This window comes from Mastigoproctus giganteus, chromosome 13, assembly GCF_048544385.1.
Source record: "Mastigoproctus giganteus isolate SK-2022 chromosome 13, ASM4854438v1, whole genome shotgun sequence".
Taxonomy (NCBI): Eukaryota; Metazoa; Arthropoda; class Arachnida; order Uropygi; family Thelyphonidae; genus Mastigoproctus; species Mastigoproctus giganteus.
This window is the reverse complement of record NC_143587.1, coordinates 74,748,406-74,773,417: the sequence shown is the minus strand read 5'-3', so window position 1 is coordinate 74,773,417 and position 25,012 is coordinate 74,748,406. Positions and strand designations below refer to the sequence as shown.

Here is a 25,012-nt window from a genome sequence, read left to right as displayed (position 1 = left end):
AATTGTAATATTTTTAATGACTTTCGAAGCATATGTGAACTTTAGGAAGGGCTAAAAAAATTCTTGTGACCACACACTCAGCTAAAATATCCAATTAATAACTTAAATTTTTTGATTAAATTTGTGAAGCACATGATTTATACTTATTAACTTTAAGTATAATTAAAATAAGATAGTAACACAACTATGAATTGTGAAAAAGACATTACATGGTTATTCATCTAGAAATTATGTAGTGCAGTTAGATAGGAATGAAATAACTAAACCACTTGAAATTAAGTTTGAGTAGAATTGATTGTGTTGAAGTTACAGATTACATGTATGTATGTTTTACTTCTGAACCACTATTTGTCTTTCAAATGCTTTTACAAAAATGATTATTTTGCACAGTAATTATACTTTACAGAAGAATTATTTATATAAAAAATAAATTTAAAAGCGGAGGAAGGAAAGATCAATTGAATTTGTAGAAAGAATTTTTTTTTTTATTTATAACTGCCACATTACCATTGTTATGAAAAAGTTAATTTAAGATTTAAAACAGAATAAATGTAATTAACCTCCCTGTATTTTACTTTTAGCAAAAAAAAATGGTATGCTATTTTTATTAATTTTCTTTTTGAAATAGCTGTCGTTTAACTAGAAGACCACCTGCAACTCTACTCAGCACATAGAGCTGAACATTCTGACTTCTGCAGCTGTCTTCCCAGACACTGATATCCAAGCAGATTCCCCTGAATGCAGCATATTCACTGCAGAGCTGCACACAATTGAGCTAGCCTTGGATTACATACAAACCCACTGCCACCAAAACTCTATTATATCAATTTTCTCAGTTCATTGCATGCCTTGTCATTGATGAGGTTTAATCCTCATCTAGTCCTGTCCCAGGTGTTACAGAGGCTACACTTCCTTTCTGAATCTCAATTTGATATTCATTTCTGCCGGATGTGCAGCCATGATCATAGGAAATAATTTGCAGACACCACAGCCAAATCAGCGGTGACCATTTTATAATTTTGCCTGTTAGTCACCTATACAGACTACAGGCAAGTAATATGTAAGAAACTGGTTTCCCAATGGTATCACTTGTGGCATGGGCAGACTGAAAACAAGTTATATGAGATTAAGCCTGTAATCTAATATTGGTAGTCTAGTCTGCATGGGAATTGTAAACAGGAAGTTGTTCTGGCTTGGCTCCACATAGGGACATGGTCATCTGACACACTTTACTTTTCACTTGCTTCTAGCTTATTTAATTCTGACAGCACTTTTGTGACATAAAGTATGTTGTTATGTATTTATCACTATTCATTCATACCTTGGCATGAAAAACAACCATAAAATATTTTTAATGCAGTGTTTAGTAGTTTAAAGTGTATCTTTAGCAGATACACTTTCTTCATCTGACCTCCTTTCAGGTGTAAATCTCATTCCCTGCACCTCAAAATGAAGGAACTTGTTTTGAGGCGAGAGAATTGGAGAAAAGAGAATTTTTCTCCAATCTTTAGTCCAGCTTTTATTCCTTTTGGTCCAGTTCAGTCTTTTTTTAGCATGTCTCTTTGGACAAAAGTTGCTTTTATGGGTGGTTTACATGCTCTGACCAATTTCTAAAAGTCTGCAACAGACCATTGATATATTTTCATGCAAGTTCCAACCAAATCCTCTTGTAAGTCAGAATTGGTTATACGAGAATCTGTTTTACTTCTTCTGATTATATAAGCATCAGTGTAAATTTTTTCCACCCCATCCACATCAGCCTTTTCTTTTGGGTGAAATTGAACCTGTCTCATGTTTCAGCCTATTTTTAACAGCTCCCAAACTAACTTGATACTATTCTGCTACCTTCCTCTGAGTAAGAGAAGTATGTTCTTATACGGTTACACTCTTAGACCATTTTCTTGGGGTCAGATCCATTTCTGAAATGAAAGATCAGTGAACACTAAAGCACTGTACAGAATACATATTTAAAAATATAGCCCTCTGCATAAATCATTCTTTAGCCAGCGGGTGGTTAATTGCTGGAACAAACTTCCATCTGTTGTCGTAGAAGTTGATAGCTTAAAACAGATTCAAGGCAGAACTAGATAAACATTTGGAGCAAGTGGATGGGTGAAATGAGAAGGGTCTGGTTTTTTTTTTTTTTTTGTGCTGATGCTATATAAGCTTGCTTTCTTGCACCATGTGCCCTGCTAATGCTAATTTCCTTAAAACACACCTGTAGTGACATAAAATGATCCTGTAAAGAAATTGATGAAAAGACAGTTATAAATAGCTGTTAACATGATAAAAGACAATATACCAAAATTCCCATTTTGTGCACATTAATTTGTACAAGACTGTAAAATGCAAGCTTTAATGTTTGTTAAGCCAAATAAACAAAAACAGAATGATATTGAAAGGAGTTTATTAGAAGATTCTGTCTTTTTCATATTTAATGAAAATTGAAAATGTGACATCAATGAAACATCAGATAATTAATGACTGTCTGCATTAATATAAAAGCAGACCAAAAAAAAAAGTATTAATTTTGGATTTCTGAGTGTTTCAATGAGCTGTAACATAAAAGTTAAACAAGCTTGCATTAGAAAAACCTTGATTGCCTAAACATATATAGTAATTACCAGGTGAAGAAAAGAAGAAATACTGTAGAGGATTGTAAAGCAGTGGCACATATTTATTTAGAAAATTAAAAAAAATAGAAAGAAAGAAATAATTTAATGACAATACCAGAACTGAAATAATTAAATCTGATCTAGTTGAAATGATGCCCATAAGAGTCTTTTATGGTGTAATAACTCAGCTCTGCTTTGTATAACAACTTGAAAAAAAAATTACTACTTCTGTGACTAAGCACCAGATGAAATACCAATAAAAATTTTCCCATTCAACAATAGGATTCAGACCTTAATTGCTTTCTAATGATGCACGCATCACAAACTGACTGAAAAAAGGAATATATTTCATTATATGGTTTTCATTTTATTATAACTTGTTGAATTCTGAATATAAAATATATTTCTATTAAATCTTTTTTATTTTATTTATTTTATTTTATTTTTTTTTGCAGGACAAAGAAGTTGTATTAGGTAGAACAAAGGAAATGATTACCAATACGTTACAACAGTGGAGAACACTGCCATTTCAGGATGTTGAAGCTGCCATAACATTTTTATATCTTTTAGGAGAAGCACTTCCAGTATGTATTTTTCACCTCTGACATCATTTCTAAATTTTTATTGTATATGTTAAGTTGACAATAAAAATTGGAACATAAATAAAAATTATAAGTAAAAAAAATCATGCATTGTTATTTAAAAAAAAAAAAAAACCTTCCATGAGGTTTTCTGTGATTCTTACATAATCAATCAAGCAAATATAGGACAGCTCTCACCTGCCCTTGTTCAGTCATGTCTTGCCATCTTGAAGTACATACACATGGATTGCAATTTTATACTATTGTTATTTATTAATACAGGTCATCGTCATCATCAGCCATTTTCAATCCACTGCAGGATGAAGGCCTCTCCAGTAACTTTCCAGTTCTTTCTGTTTTGTGCAATGGCCATCCATTTACTACCCACAAACTTATGAATTTCATCCATCCATCTCTTTTGTTGTCTTCCAGGTTTTATTCTAGCTCCCCTTGGGTACCATTCTGTTATTTTCTTAGTCCATCTGTCATCATGTCTTCGAGCTGTGTGTCCTGCCCAAGACCATTTTAGTTCTTTAGTTTTGATAAGAATGTCCTTTACTTGAGTTTTCGGCCCAATATATGTTTTTCTCTTCTTGTCTAACAGTGATTCCCAATATAATTCGTTCCATTCTTTGCTGTGTAGTTCTCAGTTTCTCTTCCATTCTTTTGGTGAGTGCCCAAGTTTCACTTCCATAAGTCATGATGGGGAGTATACATTGGTTCATTATTTTACATTTCAGACAAATTGGGATATTACTCCTCAGTATATTTCCTGAATGCTATCCATCCAAAATTTACTCTTCTCTTGACTTCCAGCCATTTATCATTATTACAGCTAATGAGTTGTCCCAGATATGTATATGACTCCACCTTTTCAATTACTGCTCCTTCAATCATATCCCTTTCTGTGGCATACTTGTTCATCATTACTTTTGTTTTAGCCATATTCATCTTTAGTCCAAAATCCTTACTAACTGTGCATAACTGATTAAGATTTTCATCTAATTCTTTGGGATCGTGGCTTATAACTACAATGTCATCTGCAAATCTTAAATGGTTTAGGTATTCTCTATTCACATTGACTCCTTTCTGTGACCAGTCTAATCTTCTGAAAGCTTCCTCAAGGGCAGCAGTAAACAACTTCGGGAGTATTGTGTCTCCTTGTCGATCTCCTTTTTTCAATTTTAAATTTACTACTGTCTTTATCTAGTCTAATAAAGGAGGTAGCATTCTCATATATTTTCTTCAAAATCGTAATATATGGGGTATCTATGCCTTGTCTTTTACAGTGCCCGAAACATTGCCTTATGCTGTATAGAGTCAAATGCCAGGCATACTTGATGAGAATCCTGTCCTAAAGCTAGCTTTCTTTTTTGGTTGATTCTCATCAAGTATTCTTTCTAATCTGTTAGTAATGACCCTTGTGAGCAACTTGTAGATGTGGGATAACAAGCTAATTGGTCTGTAATTTCCAATTTCTGTTTTATCTCCTTTCTTATGCAGCAAAACTATGATTGCATTATTCCGCTCCTTAGGGGGTCACACCTTTTCTAATGCATTTTGTGAAGAGTCTTGCCAGTTTTTGTGTGTCATGTCTCTTCCTCCCAATTTTAACAACTCTACAGTAACTTCATCTTCCCTCGGCGCCTCCGTAGCCAGGTGGGAAGGAGCAGCAGCAGTGCGTAGCACACACTTCTTGATTAGACCGGGGTTCGAGCCCATCACCACCAAATAAGGAGGATGCGGAAAGGTCAGGGAATGACCATCGCATATCCTGGAGCAATATGGCCTTAGTTGCTAATGCTCCTAAAATCCAAACAACAACAACATCTTCCCTCGGGCTTTCTGATTCTTCATTTTCTTCAATGCATGTTCTACCTCATCAGGAATGATTTCAGGTATGTTGTATGTGTTACTAATTTGTGATCCATCATTCAATTGCTCCTTGTATAATTCTCTATAGTAGACTTCTGCTATTTGAATTATGCCTTCTCTGCTATTTATAAGTACATCATCGCTATTCTTCAGTTTCAGTATCATTTGTCTTTCTGTATTACTGCTTATGGCTGCTGATTTAAATCCTTTGTTTTCCCTTAATGCTTGTTCTAATTTTCTTGTGTTAAATTTTCTTATGTCCTCTCTGAGTCTCTCTCTAATGGCTTTGCATAACTCAGTATACTCAGTTTTCTCCTTGTCAGTGTTTTTCTTGCTCTTCATTTGTCGTCTTCGGTTCATCATGACAAGTGTTTCTCGACTTTTTTTTTTTTATTTCTTTTTACCTATAGGTTTCTTGGGCTTTATCACTTTCAGAAAGTTGTAATATTCCTCGTCGATATCTTGTTCCTGAGCAGTCTGCAGAAGCTCAAACTTGTTATTAAGTTCCAGTACATACTGCTTTTTCTCCTCTTCTGTTATCTCAAAAACCTTCATATTATTTACTTGAGTCAGTTTTTTCCTTTCTTTTCTCACATCTATATCAAGTGTGCATCTTACCATTCTGTGATCACTTCCAACATTTACCCTGTTCAGGACAGTAACATCATTCACAATATATCTTCTGTTAGTGAGGATGAAGTCAATTTCATTAGTTGTTAATCCATTTGGGCTCTTTCATGTCCACTTTCTGTTCACCCTTTTCTTGAAAAAAGAGTTCATTACTGATGTTCCTCGAGATTCTGCAAATTCCACAAGTCTTTCATCTCTTTCATTTCTTTCACCAATTCCAAAATTTCCTTTATAGTTCCCTTTTCTGTGCTGTTTTGTCGCTTTCCAACCTTAGCATTGAAGTCCCCCATAATGATAGTGTAGCGAGTTTTCTGTTCATCTAGAAGACTTTCAGTTTCGGTGTACATTTCTTCAACCTCTTCATCATCGTGGCTCGATGTTGGTGCATAAATCGTTATAACCTTTAGCTTGTACCTCTTAGAAATCCTGAGTAGTAGTCTTGACACCCATGGTGATGTACTTTTGAATTCCAAAATGTTGTTTTTTATATCTTTATGGACCAGAAAGCCAACTCCACCTTCACTCCTTTCACTGTTTCCATTGGTGTACAGCAAATTTCCACTTCATAAACTTATAAGTGATTCATTTCTTCTTCTTGTTTCAGCCAAACCTATGATATTCCAATTCACATTTTCTATTCCTTTTACAGCTCTAATATCCTGTCTTCACTGATAAGTAATCTTACGTTGTAACAGGCCAAGTTCAGTTTCCGTGCATGGCAGCCTGGTCGTACCCAGAGTAAGAGGGGGAGTGAAAGCCGCTGGGGACTGAAGGCCATTTGTTTCGTCTTACTGTCATGTGCTGGAGGGTTTGGCATTTTCCTCATCACACTGACCAGGCGTCTTGAAGAGAACCACTCTACACGTTCGTTGCCACCTAAGTGACATAACAGGGCTTACCATCGAGCAGGTGTGCATGAGGGGATTTTAGGGAACCCTTGTATAACACGGTAGTTTGGTTCCTACAAAACTTGTGTAATGCAAAACCGTGTTATACGGGACTAAGAACCAATACAAAAAGCTAGGTTACATTTCAAAGGCTAACAAAAATACACCTTTTTTATATATATAACTATCTGAAACTTAATTTTTATAGTAGTAAAAGCTTAATATCTTAACTTTATTTTTGTAATAGTAGTAACTTAAATAGTAATAATAAACAACAAACATCTTACCTTACAAACTGTAATACTTATATGTCAGATAATCTATGTTCATTTAATTTTGTTCCTCTTCATCGTGGCTAAGCACAATCTCTTCTGCAGCATCTAGATTTCGTGAAACTTCTGCTCTCTTTAAAAGTCTCAAACTGCACACTTCAAAGTTTCAATTTTTTATGTTTCAAACAAGCAAAAGTTCAATAGCACAAACCTAACCCAGGGATCTTCCAACAAAATGCAGTGGACCCCTGATGATACATGAAAATTGGAAGAATATTTTTCAGTTAGCAAAATAAAATTATATTTATGCTTACATAATAGCTTAATTAATATGTACTGTAATATGTACATACTAATTGATATTTCTGTTCAATGGCTTTTTTTTTTTTTTTTTGTTGTAAAATTTAAAACAGTAAAATTGAAAAGCAATTAATAACAGAGAATGCGGCACACACAAGTTACAACAAACATGATACGCACAAGTGAGATATGGAGTAATGAGTTTCTGATAATTTGTTTTTTAATGATTGAATATTTCATAGAAAAAGGGGAAACACATTTCATCATAATAACACAAAAACCCCAGAATTCCAGCTATTGGTACTATAGCAAATGCAAGAAGATCGAGTTTACTACCTGTTTTTAATTGATTCAACAACAAGGATTCACAAAAAGGAATGAAAACATTGAAAATTACATCTAACATAATAATAGGGTTTTCCCAGCACAAAAGCTCAAAAATACAGTGTTATGCGAGATTTCCTGCAATTCTCAAACCGTGTTAGAGCGAAACCTTGTTATATAAGTACCGTGTTGTGCGAGGATTGCCGTAATTTATCAGTCATGTTGTAGAAGTACCGTGTTATATGGAGGTTGCCTGTATATACAAAGGGTACTAGGAAAGTTTTGCAATATGACGCAACAATGAATCACAGGAAGCTGCTTGTTGCTGCATGTTGAGACATGTTCATACGTGCATAGTAGCCGCCGCGCCAAGTCGATGGGCTCAGTTATTCATTAGTAGTGAGAGTGTAAAGTGCTTGCGATGGCATCGTGGTCACGAAATGAGATAAGGACAGTTTTGCGGTATAATTTCGTGCGTGGTTTAACCATAGACCAGTGCTTAGAAGAAATGACTCTTGCACTAGATGATGATTGTCCACATCGTACAACGATATTCAGGTGGTATAGAGAATTCCAAAGGGGAAATTTCACTCTGGAGGATTCTGAGAGGCCGGGAAGGCCACGAACGTCAGTTACGGAGGAAAACGTTACTGCTGTGAGGAAAGTGCTTGACGAAAACAGGCGAGTGACCTACCAACAGATAGAGAATACTTTGGGCCTAAATGCACCAGCAATTCGTTCGATTCTGCAAGATCATTTGCACGTGAAGAAACTTTGCTCTCTCTGGGTGCCGCATCAACTGACTGAAGAGCAGATGACACGACGTGTGACTTGGTGCCGGGAGATGTTAAAAAAGTTTGATAAGGGACAATCTCGGTATGTGAACAACATCGTGACAGGTGACGAGATTTGGCTGTACTATTACGATCTGCCGACCAAGGCTCAAAACAAAGTTTGGGTCTTTGATGATGACGACACACCTGTAATTGTCAGAAAATCCTGATCTGTAAAGAAGAAAATGATAGTTGTATTGTGGAACGTGTCGTTTTGGACACGCAGAAGACAGTCACAGCTAAGTGGTATACTGAACAATGCCTGCCTAAAGTCATTGGATCTATGAAGAACCTGCGGCCAAAGTCAAGAATGGACACCTGGTACCTCCATCACGAAAATGCTCCAGCTCACCGCGCCAAAGCCTGCACCGAATATTTGACCACGACAGGACTGAAACTTCTCTAGCACCCTCCCTACAGTCCAGACCTTGCTCCCTGCGACTTTGCACTGTTCCCACATGTGAAAATGTAGCTAAAAGGGAGGCGGTTTTCCAGTGATGAGGACCTTCTACGGGCTTGGGACAACGAGTGTGCTTTACTCCCTAGTGAAACTTGGCAGAACTGGTTTAAAGATTGGTTTCGGAGGATGGAGAGGTGTATTGAATGTAGAGGAAATTACTTTGAAAAAATTAAATAAACAAAGCTGTATTGCAAAACTTTCCTAGTACCCTTTGTATTTCATCCTTTTTATGAATCATCAACTTATACTATGTTAATATTAGCATATTAACATCTATGATGAAAAAATAAAAGAAAATTCCAGTGATCCCATTCAGAAAGTTAACCCAGCCTTGTTATATTATTTTTCAGAATAGTTACTTATTTTTATCTCTCCCAAAAGTACATGCTTGGGATGGAAAACCATAGCTTCCAACTTTCCAGATTTATGAAAGGAGACTGTCTGTTTAATTTGATTTGACCTTTCTCCATCTTTTTACAAATACTCAGTTTTTTTCTTTTCATAAAAAAAAAATAAAACTTAGAATTGGAATTAAAAAAGAAAAAAAGAAATTTGTGAAATTCTTCTTTTCATTACTGAACTGGCCATTAAGTGGTGTGTTGTGAAATAAAACTGTGGGTTAATAGCTTTGTTTTCTCTTATGCTCAATTTCATAGAAGTTGCATAGTACAAAGGCTAATTAATAATGTCTTTCAGTAACTATGTTTTTTCAGTAGGAAATATGACATTATTATTAAATTACAGTTGCTCAGAGCAAAACGGATACAAAAATAGATTGTGACAAGTTTAATAATAGGAAAATATACCTTTCATAAAATTCACGATCAAGCTAGTGTCGGACAACACCATACCATACTTGGACACCCTTGTCCGATGTGAGGGCATGCATTTGAAGACAGCTGTCCATCGTAAACCTATGTGTGCTGGACAATTTACCAACTTCCGGTCAGCACACACACGTAGCCATTTTCTTGCCACTGCACGAACCTTGCTAACTCGTGCCTGGACACACTCTAGCTCTGTAAATGAGAGGCACACCGAAATTGCTAAAGTCAAGGCGGATCTTACGAGTTGTGGCTATCCCATCGATACCCTTGACAGGTGTGACCTACAGACACACGGCCACGTTGCGACCAACAGAAACATTCAAGGTGATGACTCAGCCACGAGTGCCTTTATCCCATACTACCCAAACCTATCACAACAGGTTTGTAGAATCTTAAAATCACATGGGATTAAATGCGTACAACTCCCAGGCAGAAAATTATGATTCCTCATCTCTAAGGTAAAAACACCTGTCCCCACCCTACTACAAAGCGGATTGGTCTACCGCATCTCTTGCTGTGACTGCACTAGCTGCTACATCGGGGAAACTGGGAGACAGCTCAAAAAACGCCTTTCCGAACACAAAAGAGCAATCCGCTTAGCAGATGTGGAGCACTCAGCTATTGCCGAACACATTTGGGCAACCCACCACGACATTGACCCACACCGCGATGTTGTGATTGTGGATAAGTCCCGCCACTATCGGCCACGCGCCTGGTTGGAGTCGTTAAACGTCAAATGCTCCAATACCTCAGTGAACAGGAACAGTGATCGTCAAGTCCACCCTGTCACCGAAACAGCAATCCTGTCCATTGACAAACGCTGGCCACGTCGCATACATCACAGCCACAGGCTTCAACATCCAACAATCAATCATGCACTTCACGTACAAGATTGGCAGTACACACCCTCATGCTCCAATCTTAACTGTCAGTTTAACTGAGGAAGGTTGACTAAACAACCGAAAGCTTTTATTTGTATGTATCTAATCTAATATATGTATATTTTCCTATTATTAAACTTGTCACAATCTATTTTTGTATCCATTTTGCACTGAGCAACTGTAATTTAATAATAATAATGAATCCAGAGCGCACAGGCCTCTTCAATCATAAGAAATATGACATATAATCTCAGAAAACATATTCACAGTATTTTCCATGTATTTAAAAATCTGAAAAAAGTAATTTGTTTGCCTTGTATACTGTATGTAAATGTGATTTTCAATTTCACATCCTCACACATTTGCATAAAAACAGGTTATGGGGCATAGAAAAAAAAAATTCAAAAATAACTAGAATTTCAAAGCGATGATGCCATATTTGATGCCTGAATGTTTATTTGCAGCTTTTGTCATAAAACATAACCTTCCTCTGAGTTATGCTGGTTATGCAGGTACCTATTTCAAAAATGCTTCCATATAGCAAAATAGCAAAAAAAAAAAAAAAAAAAAAATTGTAAAAGAACCAAAACAGTAGGCATTGTTAGCAAAATGCATTGATAGAAAAGAGTTAGTGGTGGCAATGAAAAATGTGTCATTTTCAGTTACTACAGATGGTAGTAATCAGTCAAAGTGAAAAGCATTTTAATTACAACAGGACACCACAATGGGATACCCATTGTGATGTCCTGTTGTAATTAAAAAAAAAAAATTGCCAAATTGAAAGTAGCTTGCTCTCAGTGCCAGTATTGGAAGGTGGCTCTAATTAAACCAGTTAATGTTTATTTCAAACATACACCAAAGACACTTTTAGACTAAACTGAGGAATAGGGGAACAACTTACTTACCCCTTAAGAAAAAAGGTATTAAGCAAATTTTAAAAATTTTGAAATCTAAACAGTAATACTTAGTCCAAGTATTATTATTTAGAATTTTGCAAATTTTGTTGCCTTCACCTTTTGTGTGTGTTATTGGAATTTAAAAACTGAAAGAGGGCTAAGGTAAAAGAGAATAAAGAAAATCCAGTAAAGATGTGAGAAACAAATATCAGGAAGGTAGGAAGATATTTTGACATTGGTAATCAAAGTGATAGGGCAAACTTTTAAAATAGAAATGAAACATGTAATAAATATTTTGACCATTTGCTTAACAAAGACATTGCTGAAGAAGAGGAAGAGAAAAAGATTGAAATTAGGAAAACCTTTGAAATTATCTGTATTATTACTGAGATATCGAAGGTCCTAGAAAATATTAAGTACAGTAAGCAGGTTTAGATTAAATTGTACCTAAAATGCTGAAAACAGGAGGGAAAATAACATTATCTAGAAGTCAATTTCTTCAGAACAAGACTTAGAAAATTGTACCAATCTATAAAAAAGGGGAAAAAAAATCTTGAGTATGACAGTTATAATGAATTTTTGCTTATTTTACTAGGTAAAATTTATGCAGATATCTTAGAGAAGAGAGTTAGAAATATTGTTGAACCTTGGGGGGGAAGCAGATTTAGACCAAACTGGCTGTCAGTATTGAATATTCATATGATAAAAGTCGTGGGAAGAACATAACACTAACCTGATTGGGATTTACTGATCCAGAAAACTCATATGATAAAGTACTTAGAAATATGCTCTTTCAAATTTTATAAAAATATGGAATCACTGATAATCTTTTAAGGGTAATTAAAAGTTTTTATGCAATAGCAAATTTGCAGTGAAGATTGAAAGAAGCATTGGTAAAGTAAAGTAAAGTAAAACTTGAAGATAAAATGAGTGGTAATGGGCTCATAGGCAGACCAAGATGAATATAGAAAAATGGTGTCAGGCAAGCATTAAGGGTATGATAATTTATTAATATATTTGATTATAATGATTCATCAAAAGTATTTTTTGGATGTTCAAGCATTACTGTAAAAAGAAAGTTGGATCAGCACCAAATTTTCAGTATACATTTCATTGATCCATCAGAAGGTTTTAGGCCCAATTAAAATTTCATAGCCTTACTCAATTTCCTCTTATAGGAACATTGCTTTAAATTTGAAGCAGCAGACTTCATCCTTTTTTAGAATAAATATTCTTGGGGACCTTGATACTAGATATCATGTTGATAGGTTTTTTTTTTTTTTTATGAAAACCCCAAACGCGAAAGTTATCAAAACCTATAGTACTTAGTACCGTGCATGGGTTGAAGGAGAAGTATGGGGGGGGATGCCGGAAACTTTGCTCTAGAGACTAAACATGGGTTTCACCACTTCAAGCCTCCAATAAGCAAAGTGGTGGTATTTCACGGTTGATTTACCTATTTAAACTATGCAGTCATCTACCCTTAAGAAGTATTGGTACATAAATTTAATTGTTACCCAAATTTCTTTGTGCAGTTTCATGCTCGTTATAGTTACAATTATATCCATAACTATAATGAGCATGAAACTGTTTTAAAATTGTTTGTTTGGTTGGGGATTTATTAGGTGCATCGGCATCTGTGGCCATAGTGCTCCATACGTGTGGTTAATGTGTATGCTATTTCTTCTTGGATAGAGTTAATTGCAAAACTAGTACCAGTAGATTTATTTTTAATTAGTTAAAGGAGGTGGTATACATTAATCATTGGTTTTAAAATACTCATTAATATTTCCACTTTAGGAAGTGGAAATAATGAAACTCTGAAACCCTGAATATGAGAGAGTTCTCACTTATAGAGATTTTTAAGACTGGGAAGTATTCCCAATTTCTCTCTGTTTCTTCGTCTGTTGTAGATTTAAGTTTGTTTTCTGTTTCTCTCCCTGTCCCACATAAATTGTACTTATTAATTGTAATCTAACAACAGAACCAATTACTATACTGAAAATGATGTTATCTAGCAAGTTAAAATTTGATAAGTTGATTGAATGTCATATGGATTCTTTTTTTTTTTTGTTAAATACCTTTTAAAGGCTTAATTTTTTTTTAATGAAAAGAAAAAAAAAAAAAAATCTCATGGCCTCCTATTGATGGTACCAGTTAGTGCTAAAGCTGTCACCTGGGATGTCACAAAAATTGCTTATTTCTCGAAAATAGTCATTTTGTAATAGCCTGTACATTGGTGTTCCTTATATATTTGTATAAGCAGGTCTTGAAAGAGATGCGTGTCCAGTATATGGCAGTCCTTGGACGTCTACATGAAATTTATATACATTTAATTTAATATAAAAATGTGATATTCACATGATGATATTTAATATTTGATAATCAAATGCATCTGAAATATATAACTTACATAAATGTATAATTTGTATAACACTTATTTTTGTTCTTCACTGGATTAGGGAGTTTGGATTTTGGGAAAAGGGTTTAAATAAGTTAGGATGTGATTTGCTTGTTAGCTGTGGTATTAACCATGTTTTTTGCTTTTCATTGGTTCTGTGCATCTGGTCATGATGCTTTAAGGATTTCTGCTGTTGTTGTTTCTTATGAATAAGAGATCCTTAAAAAAACAGGTCTAATTAATGAATTCATAATCTCCATCAAAGAAATAGAAGTCATGCTTCAATATGGATTCTATGTATTCATATTCTAAGAAATGAATTAGTCTGTATTCTAATCACCTATTATACTTTGAGAGGAAAGACAATTGATTTGCTGAAATAAATTGATTGCTTAATTGATTTGCAAGTAAGTCTTTTGGGTGTATGAATGAAATCTTCATTTATATTAGTCTTAATGGTCTAGAATGGCTGCAGTGCTCTTGACCAAAGTGGAATGTGAAACCATCAAATACCACCTAAAACCCATTACACATAGTTAATATCATTATTGCATGGAGGCACATAGGAAAATTGAAGCAGTTCTCTATAACTATATGAATATAAATCCTGTGCAATTGACAAAATCAAAGCCAAAGAACTCAAGATTTCCAAAACACAAAAACACTGTTCAAAGAGAAGCAGCACGGTCTCTCATCATCATTCTCTTCTTCTCACTATAAAAGCATTAATGATAAATAATTACAAAATTTAATGCAGATTGTGGGGGGGGGGGGAGGCTGATGACCAGAATTAAGGGAACACAAAATATATGCCTGAATGAAGAAATTGAAAATGTAGGCCATTGTTGGAAAGCAAGCCACATATTTAATTTCCCAAATCTCAATGTCCTTGTTGCAGAAACAAACAAAATTACTTGAATCCAAAGTTTTTAATTAAAAAAAAATGCAGGTAATTCCATTATTAATAAGAAACTAATTGTACTTTAGTATAATTTATGTAATCATAACCTTTTAATGGTGTGGCAGGGCCCATTAGCAATTTTAATATATTAAAAAGGTACTCTCTTACAAAAAATTTTACAACTTTTGAAATTCCCTCTCTGTAGTTTCTATCTATGATAAATTTTTTTACTCGGTGTTGTGTAAGTACATTTTACCCATACCTAATTTCTCTCTGAGAGGTACTCCATCATGAAGAGTAGGGTGCTTTTTATTGGGAATGAGATTGTTCCTCATTAAATTGTATCTCATGTAATATGTTCATTTTTCTCATTCATGTGAATAACTTATATTCCACTGTTAAATAGTGTGTATGCATGCACCTGCACGTCTGTGTATATAGATGTACATGTTTGAAGTCAGATTCTTAGCTGGTTTAGGAGAGTTAGGAAGCTACAAACTTCAGATTATTGAAACTGCTGACTGAAACGGAAAAATCCAGAAATCCAACCATGATTTGAATGTAAGTTTCTTAATTTAATAATTGAGTAGCAGAAATGATAGAGTATTTTTTAATTTTAAGATGTCATCTGCATCACATTTATTTTTCAGGCATCACATGGGAATCATTTTTCTGGAGAAGGGGAAAAAGTATCTGCAATGACAGAAATGCTCCGGCTGGCAAGTATAACTTACTTTCATGTTTCTCCAACCTATATTATATAATTTGCAATTCTGTATTCCCATATAGTTTGCATTTCAGTAAGGAATTTTCTAGTTTCGTATAACATAAAATTGGATTGTGTGTGTGGGAAGGAAGGCAGAGAGAGAGAGGTCTGGAATGTTTCACAGCCATTTCCCAGTAAAATGATAATCATCATTTGAAATTGGAGGCAGGACATAGTGGCGGACAAAAAAAACTGCATCACCTTTAAAAATGTAACATTTATAGTGAAATATATAAGATATTGTTTGATTACAGTCATTTTGTTTTGTTACAAAGCAAAGGTATTTGATCTGATAATGCTTCTATTGCATCAGACACTAATGAGAGTGTACATGCTCATTAGTGTCATGTTTTGCAGAGGTGTAAGCATGGCTCCATATGTTCAGTTGATACCAAGAAAAAAAGTGTAGCTGTTGCTCTGTTCCAGGAAGGGCTTTCTACGCATGCTATCTCTGATAAAACAGGCTGCAATCAGTCAACAGTATCCCGGGTGCTGAAATTAAAGCGTGAAACCGGTGATGTGAAGTGAAGACCTGGGTCAGGCCATAAGAGAGTAACACTACGCCTTCCCAAGATCGATATTTGAAATGGCTATGCCTTCGTAATCGCCATGCTAGTGCTCCTGATCTAAAACTGGACTTTGAGATGGCCTCTGGTGTTGAAACAAACTATTCAAAGACGGCTTTCGGAATGTGGTCTGCATACCTATCGGCCCAAGAAGAAGCCATTGTTCACCCAACAAATGAGGAAGAAGTGACTTGCTTGGGCTAAAACGCATGTTTCATGGACAAAAGAGCAATGGGACACTGTCATCTTTTCTGACAAATCGAAATTCGACCTGCATGGCTCGGATGGGAAGCTATGTCAGAAGACGAAAATCGGAGGCATACCATCCTGACTGCATAACACCGACTGTAAAGTTCCCCACCGGTCAGATGGTCTGGAGATGCATAACAACGAAAGGGGTGGGGCGAATTAAGTTTATTAACAGAACAGTGAATGCAGAAACCTACACTACTACCTTGGAGGAGTGCCTGAAACCCGTTATTAGGGATCACCACACAGATGTCCAAAGCTGCATTTTCAACAGGACTCAGCACCCTGCTACACAGCAAAATTGGTAAGTTTTATGCTATTTAAATTTAATGATGAGTTTATCTTTTTGTCTCACAAGGTTTAAAACATACTTACTCCAGTGTTTTCCCTTGTTTTTCTCCCTTAAGGTGCAATCATACCTCAGAAATGCTGGCATTACAGTGTTGGACGTGCCAGGAAATAATTCAGATTTGAACCCTATTGAAAATTGCCGGTACATAATGTCATCTAAAATTGCTCAGAAGAAGCCAACAAGTAAGATTCAGCTGCAGGAGAGCATTGTAAGGGTATGGTACCATGAAATTGGGCAACCGTATATCCAGAAGTTGATTAATTCATGCCAGATAGATCATTGCAAGGCTGTAATTGCAGCTCGAGGAGAAACAACAAAATATTGAGGAATTATTTTGCTTTTCAGTTTGTACACATAAATAAAGTGTAAAGTGTGCAATAAAGTGTATGTTTGGTTGTCATGATTGCAAATGATAATCATCATTTGAAATTGGAGGCAGGACATACAGTGGCGGACAAAAAAACTGCATCACCTTTAACCTGTGAATGCAAAACACATAGTAGTATGTGTTTTGCATTCACAGAGATATATATCCCATCTAACAAATGCATTTCAAACATTTCTGCAACCCACAAGCAGTGCAAAACACATTATTTGCAAAATCCACAAGTGATTCACTTTTTTTTTTTTTTTGTCTGCCACTGTAACTGTTTCTACATTATCCAATATTCAAATAGACAATTGACAAGTCCTGCATTTCAAAAAAATGTTTAGGAATCGTTTCCAGTGCAGTTTTCCTGTAAAAATAATTGTTAATGTGTAAGCATAGTCTGTTCAAGCTCTTATTGACTCATTCAAATTGTCCACAGATAGCAGTTAGCCCATATGCTGCCCAGAAGTAGCTTGCATTTCAGAATTCCTGTTTTCCCTTTTTTTTTTTTTTTTTTTTTTTGATAAACTATATTGCCTGACATAACAGACTAGTCAAAGCAGAAATATAGTGTCACATGCATATTTCTGTTGATATTGGTTTGAATCCATGTCACCATAAAATACATTTAATCCTTTTCCTTTTATCTCTGTGATCATACTAGAGTATAAAAGAATATTTTTATGCCTGATGTAGTAGTAAATGCAGAAATCTAGTCAACATGTTTGAACTGACCATGGTTCAAACCTATGTAATATTCTTGTCAAGTCTGTAGTTGTAAGCTCCTTTTATCTATGGTTATGCCAGAATATAAATCAGAACTTTTAATATTATGTGTATGAATGTATTCTCCATTTCTGTTATTCACCTTGCATTTCATAGTGGTAGTAGTAGTGACATGTGATGCAAGAAAACAGGTGTATGAGCTTATGCAGCATCAGCCAAAAAAAAAAATGACACCATTCCTTCCCAAATGCCTGTCCAATTCCTCCTTAAATTTATTCAGCCTGTCAACTTCCACGACAGATGGAAGTTTGTTCCAGCAATTAACCACCTGCTGGCTAAAGTCAAATTTTCGCACATCTATTCTACATCTGTCTTTTCTTAATTTGAATTTATGCCCCCTAAGATTCGCAATCTGAACAAGTGGAAGGATCCCATCAGAATTCAGCATGCTCAACCCGTTCCAGTCCTTATACACTTCAATCAGAGCACCGCACAGGTGCCTAGACTCCAACCACTGCAATTTGCAGAACTTAAGCCTTTTAAGAAGTTCAGTGTTGGCATTCGAGGTGAGTGGATGCGCTTAGTAAGGGCTCCTCAGTTAAGTGGTTTACTTTTGGATAGTGCTTTTAAATATTTGATTTATTTAGATATTGTTGGATTATTTTGTTATAGGTTTTCCTGTAACAGTTTGATTTTAATAATATTATAGATATAATTTTGTAAAGTTAACTTTCATTGATATTTATTTAATTTTATAATGGTAGTTACGAGATCTACCTTAAACACGTCACAGGGTATCGTGACTCACACGGAAATAGCCGATGGCGATTTACGGGTGAGTAATGATTTAATCCATTGTGGAACCTGTGGAATGTTTTCCAAGGTCGACCTGGTGACTAATCCTACCTCATCTGGGGATTCTTTTCTTTGTGATCGATGTAAGGAGTGCACCGATCTTAAATTACAATTTGGTGCACTGATGGAACAATTTGAGTCCATGAAAAAATGGGTGCTTGCCCTCGAGAATAATGCATCTGGGAGCTCGTCAGGGACTCAAGACTCCAGCAATCTACCAAGTGATGCACACCCGATTCGAGCCTCAAAACAGAAAAACCAAGTGCAAACTACTCTGGTTAAAAAGGACATTGTTTTATTAGGAGACTCCATTGTCAGGGAAACGGGGAATATTTTTTGTAATAAGGATAGGTGGAGTAGAACCAGGGTATGTCTGCCGGGAGCAACTATTGATGATGTCACCAACAGATTGTCAGATTTTAAAGGGGGTAAAGAGAATATTATTATTCATGGGAAATTGTGGGAGCGAAGTTAAAAAATATGTAATTAATGATATTGAAATTTCGCAAGATCATTTAATGAAAAAACTTTCAAGCCTACAGACCAGTAAGGCTCCTGGAGTTGATGGAATATACCCTATAATCTTAAGGGAGGCAGCAAGCGAGTGCATTGAACCATTGAGGCTAATTATGTGAGCATCACTAGACTTTGGAGAGATTCCCTTGGATTGGAAAAGTGCAAATGTATCTCCCATACATAAGGATGGCTCTAAAATTGAAGTTGGAAATTATCGACCTGTCAGTCTGACTTCAGTAGTAGGGAAAATCATGGAGGAATTCAGGATCATTTGGATCGAATTGAAATTCTCAAGGATACTCAGCATGGTTTTGTAAAGGGAAAATCATGTTTAACAAATCTGGTTCGCTATTTCGAAAGGGTCACTCACGAGCTGGATTTAGGGAATAATTTCGACATTGTTTATTTAGATTTCAGCAAAGCTTTTGACAGTCCCACATGAGCGGTTGCTTTATAAGCTGGAACAGGTTGGAATCACTGGGAAAATCCTTAGATGGATAGAAGGATGGCTTCGGGGCAGGAGGCAGAGGGTTGTGATAAATGGCTATTCCTCAGATTGGGTTGATGTAAGAAGTGGGGTTCCCCAAGGATCAGTATTAGGACCACTGTTGTTTTTAATTTTCATAAACGACATGGATGAAGGGATAGAGGGCATGATGTCTAAATTTGCAGATGATGTTAAAATTGATAGAGTAATTAATGATCACTGTCAAGCTGAGCTTCTTCAGAGAGACCTAGATAGACTTCAGGAATGGTCAGAAAAATGGCAGCTACGCTTTAATCCAACAAAGTGTAAGGTATTACACCTGGGAAACAGTAATCCCAAAATAACTTATTCACTTGGTGGAGTTCAACTAAACCTAGTACTGGAGGAAAGGGACTTGGGTGTTACAATACGGTCAGACATGAAATTCTCTGAGCATTGTAAACAGGTTGCAAGGAAAGCCCATGGTGTCCTATCAATGATCTATCGAACTTTTGCAAGTAGAGATAGGGATGTGATAATCCCATTATATAAGGCTTCTATTAGACCATTGGAATACTGTGTTCATGTATGGAGACCACACCTAAAGAAAGACATCGAGCTTCTTGAAAGGGTGCAAAGACGGTTAACTCACCTGGTGAGATCGGCAAAAGGGCATCCTTATGAAGAAAGACTTTGAATATGTGGGTTGCAGAGTTTGGAAACTAGACACCTTAGAGGAGATTTGATTGAGGTGTTTATGGCTCTGAGAGGCATCAGTAAAATGAATGAGGACGAAGTGTTCAAGATTATAAATGATGCTAGAACTAGGGGACATAAATTCAAGTTACGGGGGGAAATGTTTAGATTGGACTGCAGGAAGTTTTATTTCAGCCAGCGAGTTATAAATTACTGGAATAACTTGCCTGCATGGGTGGTAGAGGCCGACAGTTTGGGGAAATTCAAAGGTCATCTGGATAGTACTTTCGGGTAAGGGAAGCACATAGGATGATAGGTTTAATTTCTTTTTTTTTTATTAATTATTATTATTTATTATTATTTTTTTAAAATTTTATTATTATTATTTTTTTGTTTTTATCATTGTTTTGTTCGGATTTTTTTTTTTTTTTGGGCTGGTGCAGCATAAGCCATAGGCTTTCTTGCACCATGCAGCCATTACTAATACTAATACTCTCTTGGTAAGAGGATCCCTTCATTCCCCTCACCAGTCTTGTTGCCCTTCTCTGTACACTCTCAAGCAAATCGACATCCTTCCTAAAATGAGGCCTCCAGACCTGTACGCAGTACTCAAGGTGTGGCCTGACCATTGCCTTATACAGAGGGACAATCACCTCCTTTTCCCTGCTAGCAAAATTCCTATATATCATTGACAAAATCCCATGACCTGCCCTGGCAGCCTGTCTGCATTGCTCAGAAAACTTCATATCTGACTGCACAATTACTCCCAGGTCTTTCATTTTCTACCACCTTACGTGTAGTACCACACAGTTGGTATGTTTCTCTGGGGTTACTTCTACCCATATGCAGTACTTTGCATTTGTCAAGGTTAAACTTCAGTTGCCACTTCTTAGCCCATCTGCCCAAATTATCTAGATCTTGTTGCAGTAGCACACTGCCATTGCTGTCATTAGCAACCCTGCCAACCTTTGTATCATCTGCAAACTTCAACACTAAGCCTGATATACCTTCATCAATATTATTGATAAATATACAAAACAACAGAGGACCCAACACCGAACCCTGTGGGACTCCACTAATAACATTAGTCCACAAAGATCAGCACCCATTGATTACCACCCTCTGTCTTTTCCCACTTAACTATCCTTTTATCCATTGTAGCAACTTACCCTTAATACCATTCTGCTCCAATTTGTACAATAGTCTTCCATGCACAACAGTGTCAAAAGCTTTCCTGAAATCCAAATATATGATATCAAAATTATTTTTTCCATCCAGTTCCTTTGTAACCACATCATAATAACCAATCAAATTTGTCAGGCAAGACTTTCCCTTAACAAACCCATGCTGTGTCTGAATTATTGATGCAGTCTTGTCTAGATGATCCTGCAATGCATCTTTAACCAGTGACTCCATTAGTTTACCCGGAACAGAAGCTAAACTAACTGGTCTGTAATTACTCGTGTCACCCTTCGATCCCCCTTTGTTAATTAGGGATACATTTGCACATCTCCAGTCCGTGGGAACTTCCCCTGAGTCCAAGGATGCTCTCATAATTATGGCTAAGAGTTTGCTTAGATGCTTTTCTTTGCTGCCTCCTTTAATATAACTGGATAGATCCCATCCACCCCAGGTGCTTTTCTTATGTTTAACTTCAACAATTTCTCCTCCACTTTGCTCTCAGTTATTACAAAATCATTAAGTACCCTTCTACAATTTGATAACCTTCTGCCATTTTCAAACCTTAATAATTCCTCATGTGTGAATGTAGATGCAAAATACTCATTCAGTTTGTTTGCTATCTGAGCAGAATCATCAACAGTCAAACCATCAATATCAAGTGGACCAATCAGATTCCACCCCTTCCTTTTAGAGTTTTTATAAAAGTAAAGAAATCCTTGCTGTTTTTCTTAGCATCTTTTGCCAAGGATTTCTCATCTGCCTTCGCCTGCCTAACCTCCTTTGTGACCTGATTACAGACTAGCTTATATCTGCCATAGACTTCTGAGTCGCTTGATAATTTATATGCATCCCATGCATTTTTCTTCTCTGTTCCGAGTCTCATTAGTTCATTTGATAACAATTTAGGCCTACTCTCAATATTTCTTAATAGGTATGAAACTTTTAGCATTAGCATTAGTAGAGGCATTTGATGCAAGAAAGCAAGCTTATGCAGCATCAGCCAAAAAAAAAAAAAAAAAAAAAACCACTTCCACTTCACCCCTCTGTTCGTTCAAAATACCTGTCCAGCCGAGCCTTAAACTTATTCAGGCTATCAACCTCCACCACAAGGGATGGCAGTCTGTTCCACCAACCAACCACCCGCTGGCTAAAGGCAAATTTCCGCACGTCTATCCTACATCTGTCTTTCCTCAATTTGAATTTATGCCCTCTCAGGTGATTATTCTGAGCTAGAGGAAGAATCCCATCAGCATTGAGCATGCTCAAACCATTCAAGGCTTTATACACCTCTATCAGATCACCTCGCTGGTGCCTAGTCTCCAGACACTGTAATTTGCAAAACTTAAGCCTTTCTTCGTAAGAGCACCCCTTTGTTCCATTCACTAATCTTGTTGCCCTTCTCTGTACTCGTTCCAGCAGCTCTACATCCTTCTTGAAATGAGGCCTCCAGACCTGTATACAGTACTCTAGGTGTGGCCTGACCATTGCCTTATACAATGGAATAATCACCTCCTTATCCCTGCTGGAAAAATTCCTGTATATCATTGACAATACTCCATGAGCTACTCTTGCAGCCCGTCTGCACTGCTCAGAGAACTTCATATCTGCCTGCACAATCACCCCCAAGTCCCTTTCATTCTCTACCACTGTCAGTGTAGTACCACAGAGTTGATACGTTGCTCTGGGGTTGCTGTTTCCCATGTGTAGTACTTTACATTTGTCAATGTTAAACTTCATTTGCCACCTCTCAGCCCATCTGCTCAACCTTTCCAGATCCTGTTGCAGCAGCATAGTGTCAGTAGTGTCCTTGACAACCCTGCCAACCTTTGTATCATCTGCAAACTTGGACATTAAGCTTGATATACCATCATCAATATCATTTATAAATACAGAAAACAACAATGGACCCAACACTGAGCCCTGAGGGACTCCACTAATAACATTAGTCCACGATGAGCAGTGTCCATTGATTACCACTCTCTGTCTTCTCCCCCTCAACCACCCCTTTATCCATAGCAGCAATTTGCCTCCAATGTCACACTGCTCCAATTTGTGTAGCAGTCTTCCATGTGCAACAGTATCAAAAGCCTTTCTAAGATCCAAGTATATAATATCAAAGTTATTCCCTGCATCCAGTTCTTTTGTGACTGCATCATAGTATCCAATCAAGTTGGTCAGGCAAGACTTCCCCTTAACAAAACCATGCTGTGTCTGAGCTATAACTGAATTCTTGTCCAGATGATCCTGCAGTGCTTCTTTAACCAGTGCCTGCATTAATTTTCCTGGAACCGAAGTTAAACTAACAGGTCTATAATTACTTTTGTCAGCCTTTGATCCTCCTTTGTGAATTGGGGTTACATTTGCACATCTCCAGTCCATGGGTACCTCCCCTGAGTCCAAAGAAGCTCTCATAATTATGGCTAGGGGTTTGCTTACTTCCTTTGCTGCCTCCTTTAATATAACTGGATAGATCCCATCCACCCTGGGTGCCTTTTTTATGTTTATCCTCAACAATTTCTCCTCCACTTTCCTCTCAGTTATTAGAAAATAATCTAGCTCACTGCCAATGTTTACTTCACCTACGACATTCCCCTTCCTGAATAACTCCTCGTGTGAATGTAGATGCAAAATACTCGTTTAGATTGTTAGCCACCTGAGCTGGATCCTCAACTGTTGAACCATCAACATCCAGTGGACCAATCTGATTCATCCCTTTCCTTCTTGAGTTTAAATAGGTAAAGAACTCTTTTCTGTTTTTCTTTGCGTCCTTTGCCAAGGATTTCTCATAATCTGCCTTTGCCTGCCTAATCTCCTTTTTGACTTGGTTACAGACCAACTTATATCTATCATAGGCTTCCATGTCACCCATTAATTTGTATGTATCCCATGCATTTTTCTTCTCTGCCATATGTCTCATTAGTTCATCTGACAACCATTTAGGCCTGAACCTTGAACAATATTTCTTGGTTGGTATGTAAAGCCTGGTAGCTTCCAAGATTAGTTCCTTGAATGCTTCCCATTTTGAATTTGCTGTTGGTAACATCATCAGTTGGTCCCACTGTATAGAATTTAAATACTGTCTCAGACCATCATAGTCGCCTTTACGAAAGCAAAAACCCTTCCCTTTTCCTCTGATGCTAGTTACCTCCTTGAGTAAATCCCACTTCAGCACACTGTGATCACTGCCACCCAGTGGTTCCTTTATCTGCAGATTCCTAATGCATGAAGAATCACTACTGATAATCAGATCAAGAGTATTACTCCCTCTAGTTGCCTCCCGAACATGCTGGTGTAGAAAACAATCATCCAATAAATCCACAAAAGCCTTGCTAGTGTGTGAGTGACCAACCCACAAATTCCAATCAATATCTGGGAAATTAAAATCCCCCATTATAAGACTCTCTGATTTACTGGCCCATTCTATTTCCCTGTACTGTATCTTATTATACTCATCAGAGTCATTAGGCCTATAGCACACTCCTACTCTCAATTTTGATTTACCTATGCTTATGTCACACCAAACTGACTCGACACTGCCCTGTCCATCAATGTCAACTGGCTTCACTTCCTTGGATTTTATGTGTT

At 36.6% G+C, this 25,012-nt stretch overlaps 1 protein-coding gene across 2 annotated transcripts in view; it reads left to right on the top strand.

Moving 5' to 3' along the window:
• Window positions 1-25,012, top strand: part of LOC150076170 (exportin-T-like) — a 408,083-nt gene that overhangs the window by 188,441 nt on the left and 194,630 nt on the right. For both annotated transcript variants that reach the window (XM_090387100.1, XM_090387099.1), the window contains exons 13-14: window positions 3,071-3,199; window positions 15,334-15,402. In XM_090387100.1, coding sequence (XP_090243226.1) covers window positions 3,071-3,199; window positions 15,334-15,402 — 198 coding nt within the window. The remainder of the gene's footprint in view (window positions 1-3,070; window positions 3,200-15,333; window positions 15,403-25,012) is intronic.